Raw genomic sequence first — 12474 nt, forward strand, 5'->3', positions numbered from 1 at the left:
AAGAAAATTTCAATCAAGACGGAAATATTACGAAGCAAACAGTTGGAATGTCAGTTGGTCAGGCTCCAGATCCAAATGAACTTCACCCTCAGCTCTTAACAGAAGTTGCTAATGAGGCAGTAGATGTGCTGGTTTTAATTTTTGAAAAATCCCTAGGCTTTGGAAAGATTTCATTGGACTGGAAAACAGTTACTATAGACTATTTTTGAGAAGGTTGGGGAGGTGGAAAGGTTACATAGGCCAATTAGCTTGATGCATGTTATGGGGAAGGTGTTTGAATTGGTCATTAAGATGATTAAAGTTGTTCACTTCTTAAAATTCAAAGTGATTGAGAAGTTTGAGTTCATGGAAAAAAATAGAAGTCCTGCTGAGGAGTTGGCCGCATCCTGAATGGTTGTATAAAATGTTTTGATGTCTTTGACACAATTAGGCAATGTAATAGAGATGAGATTTTAATTTGGTGATTTATCATGGGGGTTTATTCTGCAAAGTTAAATTGACCCAACTCATAACCTGCACTCTGTAATTTTATGCCTCCATCACAGTATATTTAATGGAGAGAGTAGCATTGTGTTATACTTTTGTGCTCTGATTTAATTGGACTTGCAATTCTCAATATGTTTGTTTAAGAAAACAAACCCTGCTTCTGAAGATCCTAAAAAGGATCTTCATCTGCATTTCTCCATTAATTGACATTCTACTTTGAAATGGGAATGGATATCTGTTCTGTCAGTGGATTTGGAAGCTTTTATTATATCAAGTGTTTCATTAGCAATGCTCGGCTGAGTTCCAAAAGCTTCAGCTCAATGGGTAGTATTGATCTGAAAATCTTTGGAACTTTTACAAATGTATAAAAACAGACTGTCTGTCTGTGATGTAGCATATTGTTTCTTTACAAAGGTACTGAAAATATTATATTCATCCCAGGTTTTTTGGTCCAGCCCCAACAACAGCATGTTTGAAGTCTACTTTTGTAGATTGTTGGAGGTTTCATAGTTTTCTGATTATTTCAAAATAATTCCCTCTGGTATTACATGTGCACTGAGAATTTTGTATTGTGTGCGCTTCGGTGACTATTGGGGCAAAAACATGGCACTGGAGATGAGGTATCGCATGAGGAAATGAGTGGCTGTTGCTTTAGAACACCTTTCAATATCATTGAGCTGAGTTACTCTTTTATAACCAGTCAGCCTCCACATCCATTCTGTTCTCGCATTCCATTGCAGCTCTCAAACGGTATTGCAAATCAGAGATATGAATGAAAAGACAAGAACTCCTTAATGTTTCACATGGGTCAGGTGTGTATGACCCATGCCCATATGAAATTTTGGCTGTATGTAACTATAATTAAGTTGATACAATGAATAGAAATTGTTTACTCTTGGAACCTTTTTATGGTGTAGATAAAATTCCAGCAATGAATATATGTTCACCAACTGGATATGGGAATCAGTGTATTAATTAAATGTATTGGAATTTAGTGACATTTGCTTTTGTTGGAACTTCACAGAATCACAATTATGATGATGCAGAAGAAGGTCATTTAGCCCATTGTATCTGCACTACCTTTCACCGTTTAAATGAGTACCAATCTCCAGCCTTTTCTCTCTCTCACCCTGAATGACTATTTAAATAGAAACAATGCCCTCTTTAAATATCTCTGTTAAACCTGCCTTCTCACCACAGTTCCAGGTTGTGCATTCTAGGCAGAAGTTACTTAGTGCAAAATGTCTTTTTATCCCTTCGCTTTTTCTTCCTTTACAAAATTCCAAAAAATTGTGCCCTTTGCTTCTCAACCTTTTTATAAGAGGGTACTGTTTTTCCTATCTCCTGAATCCAGATCCCTTATGGTTTTGTTTACTTTTTATCAAATATCCTCTTAACCCAATCCTCTCCAAGGTTAATGGTCTCAATTCATAGTCATAGAGTCATGCAGCATAGAAACAGATACTTCACCCCATGTCCATGCCAACTTAAAAATATCGAATGCTATACAAATTCTATTTACCTGCAGTTTGTCCATAGACTACTGAGTCCATGCATTTTAAGTACTCATCCAGATGCTGCTTAAATGTCGCGAGAGTACCTGCCTCTGTCACTCTCTTAGGCAGCATGTTCCATATTTCAACCACCCTCTAAATAGAAAAAATGTTTCTCCTATCTCGTCTAGACCACTTGCTCATCATAAATTTATGCCCTCTAGGCTTAGATAAATCTGCTTTGGGGAAGAGATTCTCGCAATCCACTGTGTCTATGGCTCTCATAATTTTATATATCTCAGTCAGATCCCCCCCTCAGCCTTGTCTGGTCCAAGGCCTGGTCAATTTCCTCTGCATCCTCTCCAGTGCAGTTGCATCATTCTGACAGTATGGTAACCAGACTGCACAAGTACTCCATGTGTGGCTTGTCCAATGTTTTACAAAGTTGCAATAAAATTTCTTTGCTTCTACAGTCTCCACCCTGGCTAAAGAATACAAGCATCCCATCTGCTGCCTTCATCACCTTGTCTACCTGGGCTGACACTTAGAGATCTGTGGTCCTGTATACCAAAATCCCTTTGTTCCTTCCTACTCTCTCTCTTCATTATGTATATCCTTCCTTTATTGGGCCTCCCAAAATTCTTCACTTCTCATTATCAAATTCCATCTCCTATCGCTCTGCCGATTTACTAAATGATCAGTATCGTACTGTAGCCTGAGATCATTCTCTTCACTATCAATAGTAATGTTATTTTTTGTCATCTGCAAACTTACTAATTATACATGCTACATTAACATCTAAATCTTTAAAGTACATAACAAACAGTCAGGGTGCCAACACCTATCCCTAAGGTACCACTGGTCACAGGCTTCAATTACAAAAACAACCCTCTACTATTAATCTTTACCTCTTATTTGTAATCCAGTTTTGGATCTGGTTTGCGAACTTGCATTGGATCTTGTGTTTTGGACCAGCCTACTATGTGAGACTTTGTAACTGAAGTTCATTTAAATCCTGTCAACTGTACCCTCATCAGTATATTTAGTTACTTTTCAAAAATCTCAATTAAATTTGTCAGACAGCATCCCTCTTTAACAAATCCATGCTGACTATCCTTGATCAATTCCTGTCTTTCCAAGTATTGATTGATCCTGTTCCTCAGAATTTTTTTCCAGTAATTTCCCTACCACATGGTGTCAGGCTAGGGGCTCATAATTACCTGGCCCTGCTGTTCTCTTGAACAAAAGAACCTCATTAGCTATCCTCCGGTCATCCTGTCCCAGTGAAGTATTAACTGTATTTGCCAGGGCCTTAGCAATCACCTCCCTTGCATCCCATAGCAGCCTGGGATTAATTTCATCAGGTCCTGGGGATTTAGGCACAGTTATGCCCACTAAAATATCTAATATCTCCTCCCTATTAATTTTTAATGTTCTAGAGCTTCGCCACCCCAACTGAAATCCCTAGCTACAATGTCTTTTTCTGTGAATATAAAAGAGAAGTTTTAATTTTGAGACATTACCCATGGCACTACATTCAGGTTGCCCCTCTGGTCTCTAAGAGATCCCACTCTTGCCCTGGTAATCCTTTTACTCTAATATATTAATAAATAGCCTTGGGGTTTTCCTTGATCCTATCTGCCAAAGATATTTCATGGCCTAGCTTTACCCTCTGAATTTATTAAGCATTCTATTTTTGTAGCATTCCCCTGTTTTAATGTGCTGTACCTGGCGCATGCCTCTCTTTTTCTTTATCAAACTCATGATATTGATGTCCAGACTTCCCTGGACTCACTGCACTTGTTCTTCACTCTTAACGAACACAGTGGCCACTACTTTTAGAAGATTCTGAATTTCCAAATGTAGATTTACCTGCAGTTAGCTGTGCCCAGTCTGTTTGCCAGATCCTGTCTAATGACCTTGAAAAGTGTAGATATTTAGCGCAGAAATGATCTTTATTTCTTTCCCTAATGACTGAAACTTTGTTATGATGACTGTCCTCAAAATATTCACCCACTGAAACTTCAACCACTTGATCGACTTCATTCCCTAAGATTAGGTATGGCACTGCTCCATCTCTAGTTGGGATATCTACATACTTGTACAAAAAGCTCTCCTGGATGCCCTTTAAAAATTTCCACCATATCTAATCATTTCACACTAAGGCAGTTTCTCCAATCTGAACACATAAGTGTATCATCCCTGAAGCTATCTCATCCTTCCCGTAGTGTAGTGATCAGAACTGTACACAATACTCCAGCACACTCTAACCAATATAAAAGTTCTTCGTGACTCCCCTGCTGTTTGTACATATGCCCCTATTAGTGCAGTCTAAAATACTGAATGGTTTATTAACAGGTCTGTCAACCTATCCTACTCGTAATAATGTATGTACTTGTATGCTTGGTGTCTCTGCTCTCAAGCACATTTTAAAATTGCATCTTTTTAAAAAATATAATCCTTCCATGTCCTTTGTACTCAGGTGCATGAGCTTACATTTCTATACATATGATTATACATCAAGCTTGTACATTGAGTCCACGTTGATCCTCTGAAGAGCACCCCACCCAGACCTACCCTCTACCCTATAACCTCATATTTCCCCTGGCCAATCCACCTAGCCTGCTCAGTTAAGAGTGTTTAAAGGAAACTGGAGCATAGATACTGAGAGAATGTGCAAAATCCACACAGATAGTCGGCTGAGTGTGGAATTGAACCTGGGTCCCTGGCACTGAGGGAGCAGTGCTAACCGCTGAGCCACTGTGTCTTTCACTTATCTGTCTATTGCACCAACTTGTCAGTGTTCTTTTTGAAGTTCTACACAGTCGCCCTCACAGTTTAAAATTCTGCCAAGTTTTCTGTCATCCTTTAACTTTGAAATTGCCCCAGGACCACTCTGCTCCATACCAATCTTAGCGATATCCACTACAAAGTTGCTTCCAGCTTGAAAAATACCCATTAACCTTTAATCTTAGTGTCCTATCCCTCAGCCAATCTTGTATCCATGTTGATACTCTTTTTGGTTTATTCCATGACCTATACCTTTCCTCTCATCGCTGATATTTGACACAGTCTATAATATCTTTTGGAAATCCATGTACACTACCTCAACACCTTTGCTGTTATCAATCCCCTCCTTTTACTCTTTTTTTTAAAAAGTCCTCCAAGTTAGTTAGACGTGATTTTCCCTTTACATATCCATGCTGATTCTTTATCAAACAACTCAAAACTTTCCATGTGACTATCAGTTCCATCCTAAATAAATGTTTCTAAAGGTTTCCCCTCTACCAAAGTTAAAAATCACTGGTCTGTAATTGCTGAATCATCTTCATAAATCTTTATCTAAGAAAGCTGTATTGGTTGAAGTTCTCCAATTTCTGGTGCCAACCGCAAATCTAGGAGAGCTTGAAAAGTTATTACCGGTGACTGTCTGTCTAATTTTTAGTCACTACCTTTTAATATCATTTCATGCAACTCATCCAGCTCTAGTTGTTATCAACATTCCTGATGAAGGGCTTTTGCCCGAAATGTCGATTTTACTGCTCCTTGGATGCTGCCTGAACTGCTGTGTTCTTCCAGCACCACTAATTCAGAATCTGGTTTCCAGCATCTGCCGATATTGTTTTTACCTTTCAACTTGGTACTGACAATTTATCCAATACCACCACCTAGTCAAATTTAATCCCTTCTCATGGCCAGGTTAACACCTTTAGGCAGCATTTGTCTGGCAGGTTAAGATGGATGCAAAGTATTGTTTTAAGACTCAGCCTCTTGTCGTCTTATAAATATCTTTCTTAATCTCAATTGACATTATTTAATCTATTCGGAACTTTTTTTCTACTGATGTACTTGAGGTTAGTCCCAAAGTCATTTGTTAGGTGCCAATTTTTACTGATCATCCTGTGTACTGCTCATATTTAAGTTTGCTATTCAACTTGGTTTTCAATTGAATTTATTACACAGCACTTGTCATAGGCACATTGTTTCTTCTTAATGTTGATGTCTTCCATCATCCAGGGAGCTCTGAATTTGTTGCCCTGCGTTTTCCTTTTGAGGGAATACATCTTGACTGTGCCTGAATTGTCCCTAAGCCATTTGGATGAGGAGCTGTTTCTTCCACTACTTTTGGCTCCAGTCTATTTGGCCTGTCTTGTTCTTGCCAATGTAGCCTGTTGTTTGCCACAGTAACTTCCCACTGTCACATGATCTACTTGGCCCACCTAGTTTCTATTTCTTGTTGAATTGGGTACAAACCACTCTAGGAAATTCTTATAAATACAATCTAGGAATGCTTATCCCTTGCTGCCCCATATACTAATAGGTTGTTTGAGTCCTCCCTTATAACTAATACATGCAGGTAAGACCTCTGTAACTTCCTTAGCATTTAGTGATGGAGTGACTGGATGGCACTATATCCACAAACAATCAAACAAACAGGCTCCTCGGGCCTGGAATGTGTCAAGCTTCTTGAGTGGTGTTGTAGCTGCGTGTGGGGAGTATTCCATTGTACTCTTGACTTGTGATTTAAAGATGCCAGACGGGCTTGGGAAGAGTGATGATGCTGCTCCTTTAACAAGATTATTCTGTCTTTGTTTTTTTTTCTCTTGGAAGGGTCGTAAAGGCAGAGGTTCTGATGTGTCTGGAAATATCTACTTGAAAAAGCTTTTAAGTGGTTTTTAAAAACATTTGTACAATGAAAGGGGAGCGGCAAGTTCTCCCAGTTCAGGGTTTAGTTTCGTTTGGTTTTCGCAAGCTGGTTTTTTTTTTAAAGCTGCTGATCCTCTCTCCTGTAAGAACCTGTGTTTTAATTTTACCTTTTTTGCTGAGGGGGTGTTTATGGGAATGTTGCAAGTATTTGGAACAGCAGCATTAAGTTGCAAAAGAGTCGATTGGGTTTTTCAGATAGGTTAAGTTATTTTAAATTCGGTTCTCTTTGAGTCATAGAGATAAATAGCACGGAAACTGACCTTTTGGTCCAACCTGTCCATGCCGATCAGATATCCCAACTCAATCTAGTCCCACCTGCCAGCACCCGGCCATATCTCTCCAAACCTTTCCTATTCATATATACATCCAGATGCCTTTTAAATGTTGTAATTGTACCAGCCTCCACCACTTCCTCTGTCAGCTCATTTCATACAGGTACCTCCCTCTCCATGAAAACATTGCCCAGTCAGTCTCTTTTATATCTTTCCCCTCTCACCCTAAACTTATGCCCTCTAGTTCTGGTCTCCCCCATCCCAGGGAAAAGACTTGTCTATTTATCCTATCTATGCCTCTCATGATTTTGAATAAATCTAAGGTCACCCCTCAGCCTCCAACCTCCAGGGAAAACAGCTCCAGCCTATTCAGCCTCTCCCTATAGCTCAAACCCTCCAACCCTGGCAACATCCTTGAAAATCTTTTCTGAATCCTTCGAAGTTTCACAATGTTGTCCTGATTGGAAGGATACCAGAATTGCACACAATATTCCAACAGTGGCCTAAACAATATCCTGGGCAGTTACAACATGACCTCCCAATGCCTATACTTTTGTTCATGTTTCATTTAATACTCTGTAAATAAATTCTGCTTTATTTAAAACTGAGTGGTTGGGCCAGCTGCATCACTCCTGGAATATTCACTTTACACCTGCATAAAACAACAAGCAAAGTCAGGGTCTGGGCTACCTTCATGAAATATTTTGAGGGGGTCTGGCCTGGTCCATAACAGAAGTCAGATGGTGCGTTACGCATTGTAGTATTCTCGGTCTTTCACCTGCCTCTAACCACTGTAGTTATATGACTAATACAGTTCAGTTTCTATTCCATTATAAACCTCAGGTTGGTGCTAGTGAAGGAATTCAGTAATAATGCTATTGAATGTCACAGGGTGATGAATTGACTCCTCCTTGGTGGTGTGAATGTTACTTGCCACTTGTCTACCCAAGCCTGGATATTGTCGAGGTCTTGTTGCATTTGTACATGGACTGCTTCAATATGTGAGGAGTGCAACCATCAACAAACATCCCCACTTCTAACATTTATAATGGAGGGAAGATCATTATGAAGCTGCGGCAGATGGTTGGGCCAAGGGCACTACCCTGAGGATATTCTGGAGCTCAATTAGCTTACAACAACCGTGACTATGTTTTTTCTCTACCAGTTACTACTCCAATCTTTTCCCATTGATTCAGTCTCCTTGCACATTCTCCCCATGTCTGCGTGGGTTTCCTCTGGGTGCTCCGGTTTCCTTCCACAGTCAAAAGATGTGCAGGTTAGGTGAATTGGCTGTGCTAAATTGCCTGTAGTGTTAGGTGCATTAGTCAGGAGTGAATGTAGGGCAATGGGTCTGGGTAGGTTGCTCTTTGAAGGGTCAGTATGGACTTGTTGGGCCGAAGGACCTTTTCCACACTTTATGGAATCTAATCTAAATCCTTGATGCCACATTTTGTAAAATGCAGTCTCACCTCAACTCTGGAACACAGTTCTTTTGTCCTTGTTTGAGCCCAAGCCGTATTGAGGTTAGGAGCTGACTGCCCTGAAGGACTTCAAACTGGGCATCACTGAGGTGTTATTGTGACAAAGGTGCTGCTTGATAGCACTATAGATGATACCTTTCATCACTTTACTGATGATCAAGAGTAAACTGATGGGCCAGGAATTGGCCAGGTTCAATTTAACCCATTTTTGTGTAATTTTCCACATTGTCAGGTAGATGCCAGTGTCACAGCTATACTGGAATGGCTTGACTAGCGCTGCAACAAATTCTGGATTACTATTACCAGTGTGTTATCTGGGTCCATAGTCTTTGCAGAATCCACTGCCAAGATGGATCATTCACCTAGCACTTCTGTGAAGATTGTTGTCAATGTCTTTGCATTATTGATGTATTGAGCTCTCCTATTATCGATGATGGGAACATTTGTTGAGTCATTTCCAAGTTTTTAAATGTCCACCACAATTCACAACTGGTGTGCCAGGACTGCAGACCTTAGATCTGATCCGGTGGTTGTGGAAACCATTAATTCTGTCTATCATTTGCTGTTTATACCATTTGGCGCACAAGTCATCTTATTTTGTAGCTTCACCAAGTTGAAATCTTGTTTTAGGTTAGCCTGGTGCTGTTCTTGGTATGCCCTCTAGCACCCACCATTCAAATTGGGTTGATCCTTGGCTTAATCCTTCCATAATCCAAAAATGTCCAGGTCAGGTGAATTGACTAAAGTTAAATTGCCCGTAGTGTTAGGTGCATTAGTCAGAGGAAAATGGGTCTGGGTGGGTTGCTCTTCGGAGGGTCGGTGTGGACTTAATTGGGCCGAAGGGCCTGTTTCCATTCTATAAGGAATCTGTAAGGAAGTTTAGTGGCTGTTGATGGTCCACATTGCCTCATGGATTCTCAGTCGTGTGTTGTTAGATTAACTTAACAGACAACATGATATTATTCATGTGAAGGTGTGACTTTGTCTTCACAAGGACCTTACTGATATGGTCATGGACATCAGTGGCAGGCACTTTGGTAAGGATGAGGTCAAGTGGGGTTTTTCCCCTTTTTTTTAAATTGATTCCCTCACCACCTGCACAGCCAGTACTACCAGCTCTAACCTTTAGGTCTCAACTAGATGGGTCAGGTAGTGTGACTGTCAAGCTACTCTTGATAGTCATTTGAAGTTTTCTCTAAACCTTAATAATACATACTGTGCCCTTGACAACCTGTGTACTTCTTCCAAGAGCTCTTCAACATAGAGTGCTAATTCTTCTCTGAAGTGGGGGAGGAGGGTTGCGTAGTAAGCAGCAGGAGATTTCATGCCCAAAGTTGACCTAATAGTATGCAATTTCATTGCGTCTGGAGTCCATTTTGAAGACTCTTGGGGCTGACCCCTCCTGACTGTATACCACTTTGCTGCTATCTCTGTTGAATCTGCCCTGTTGTTGCGACAAAAAATACCTAATGATGATTTTGGGACATTCATTGCAAAGAATGTTTCCGTGAATAATCGGCCTAATTCAGGCTTTTGCTTGACTAGCCTGTGAGATAGCACTCCCAATTTTGGCTCTAGCCCCCTGACATTAGAGGACATTGCAGGGTCAATGGGACTGTTTATGCAGTTGGTATTTCTGGGTCCTTCATTTATGCCAGGTGCTCTATCCAGTTTCATTCCTTTCTTCCTTTCTAGTGGTTGATACGACTGAATGGTTTGTTAAGACAATTGTTTCATGGTCATCAGTAGACATTTAATTACAATTCAGATTCCACTGTTTGCCTTGGTTAAAACCCAGTCCCCAGACCATTACCTGGGTCTCTGGATTAATAGTTTAACAATAATACACAATAATCATCGCCACTACATGCCATCTCCATTGCTGTTGTCCACTGGGTGTAGGTATATCCACAATGCTGGTGGGGAGCAAGTTCGAAGATTTTGACCCTGCAACATTGACATCGCTTAAGTCAGATTCCACATTTTGTCTGAGTCTAAACCAAAAAGCTTTAGTAACATCTCTCTCTTTTTATCAATATTTTCTGGTAGTTCAATTGCTTTTAAGCACTTTGCAATTGAGTGGAATGCAAAACTATTTGGGGAAGTTGATAGAAAATCAGTAAATAGTTCTAAGTCTAAAATTTTATTGCAGAAATGTATGTGTTTATGTGATTTATTTAAAAATTGAACTGAAATCCTGTAGACATTTCCTAAAGGGAATGGCATAATTAGGATACCATGTAACAAAATGTTTCTGTGAACAGTCTTTGCAAATAACAATTGCTTTTTTTTTTGTCTTGCTACTGAGGCAGTCATGGTAGCAATAATTTGTAACTGGCCTCATCTTCAAAAGGACATTGGCCCATGATGAAACATTTAACTTATGTAGCTTACCTTGAATCACATTGACTATTTTTGTTGCAGAACTATCCGTCCTGAACATCACGTGAGAGCAGTCTACAAAGCCACTGGTTGTTTAGACAACGCAAACCACCGCGTGATTTATTTGGAACATGTTGTTGTCCGAGTCACCATTTCCCACCCTCGACGAGGTGACCTGGCAATATACTTGACCTCTCCATCTGGAACAAAGTCTCAGCTCTTGTCTAACAGGTATTTGCATTTCACTATCAGCCAGATTTAATTCCTTGATTCATTGCCATTACCATGCCCTGATTAGTGATTGCTGTGAATGAAATTATTTCATTTACTTGTTTTAAACCTTTGCAATTCTGTATTCAGACTTTTTTGATTACAATTCAGATTCCACTATTTGTTTTAGTGGGATTGAAACCCGGTCCCTAGAACATTACTTGGGTCTTTGGATCACTAGTTCAGCAATAATTTCACAAGAAATGAGGAATATTTCAGAAGAGCATAATAGTTATTGATCATTCAAAATGATTCACATTATTTTATCTCCTATGTTAGCTTGTAAGGGAGCAAATTCTGTCTCTCCAGGTAGAAAATTTCACTGTACACATCCATGGTCATGGAAGGAAGATGCAGTGCACAAGATAACATGAGAGATGAAGGATTGTGAGAAAATGAGGACTGCAGATGCTAGAGATCAGAGTCAAGAGTGTGGTGCTAGAAAAGCATAGCACGTCAGATAGCATCCAAAGAGCAGGAGAATCAGGCATCAGCCCTTCACTGCGTATTTCTGATTCCTTTGAATATGCCAGATGCTCCAACCAGTTTCATTCCTTCCTTTCTTTTTAGTGGTTGATACAACTGACTAGCTTAAGCCAATTCATCAGGACTTAGGCCTGAAATGTCAATTCTCCTGCTTCTTGGATGTTGCCTGACCTGCTGTGCTTTTCTAGCCCCACACTCTGAACAAATGAAGGATTGCGCAGGTTTGGACACAGTAGGGTGGGTGGGGCATTCTTGGTTGGTAGAGGGGGTTTACAGTTGGAGGAGATTAGAGTTGGGAACAGTGAGGCCACAGAGGTTTGAATTTTAATTAGTCATAGTGGATAATCGGGAGCTGTTGTAGGCAGCATACATCAGGATTTGAGGTGAGCTAATCTTCTGAGGATGGAAGCATGGCCAGTTGAACATTGGAAAAGCTGAGTTTGGAGGTACAGGTAATTCTGAGACCATGCACATTTCGACAGTGCAATTGAGGCATAACTTTGCTGAAGAATTAGGGAACGATATTTTGGAGAATGCGTACCTCCGTTGGCAAAAGCGTGATTCCATCGGCGATTGGTTCATGTGTTTCGTTCTACGCATGCACCAATGTCTGTGCTGAAGATTCTACACGTGCGCCAATGTCAGTTGCTGACAAAGTAGCTTTCTGTGAGAGATACTGTACAGAGAGCAGCTTTCTTACATTTTTTTAAATGTACTGACTTAAATTTACTTTTATTAATAATTACAATTTCAAGCTTCATTTAGGTTATGCTGTACTTTGTGTTAGACTTTTAGGTGATTTTTGAGCAATTGAGTGATGTTTTTGCTGGTCTGTCCCAATCCCACTTTTCCCACAGGCCCCATTATTCCTCTTAAGCAATTTTCTATTATAACATA

At 40.1% G+C, this 12474-nt stretch overlaps 1 protein-coding gene across 2 annotated transcripts in view; it reads left to right on the top strand.

Moving 5' to 3' along the window:
* Nucleotides 1–12474, top strand: part of pcsk5b (proprotein convertase subtilisin/kexin type 5b) — a 227813-nt gene that overhangs the window by 171142 nt on the left and 44197 nt on the right. For both annotated transcript variants that reach the window (XM_060837841.1, XM_060837851.1), the window contains exon 12: nucleotides 10864–11052. In XM_060837841.1, the coding sequence (XP_060693824.1) occupies nucleotides 10864–11052 (189 nt within the window). The remainder of the gene's footprint in view (nucleotides 1–10863; nucleotides 11053–12474) is intronic.

This window comes from Hemiscyllium ocellatum, chromosome 2, assembly GCF_020745735.1.
Source record: "Hemiscyllium ocellatum isolate sHemOce1 chromosome 2, sHemOce1.pat.X.cur, whole genome shotgun sequence".
NCBI lineage: Eukaryota > Metazoa > Chordata > Chondrichthyes > Orectolobiformes > Hemiscylliidae > Hemiscyllium > Hemiscyllium ocellatum.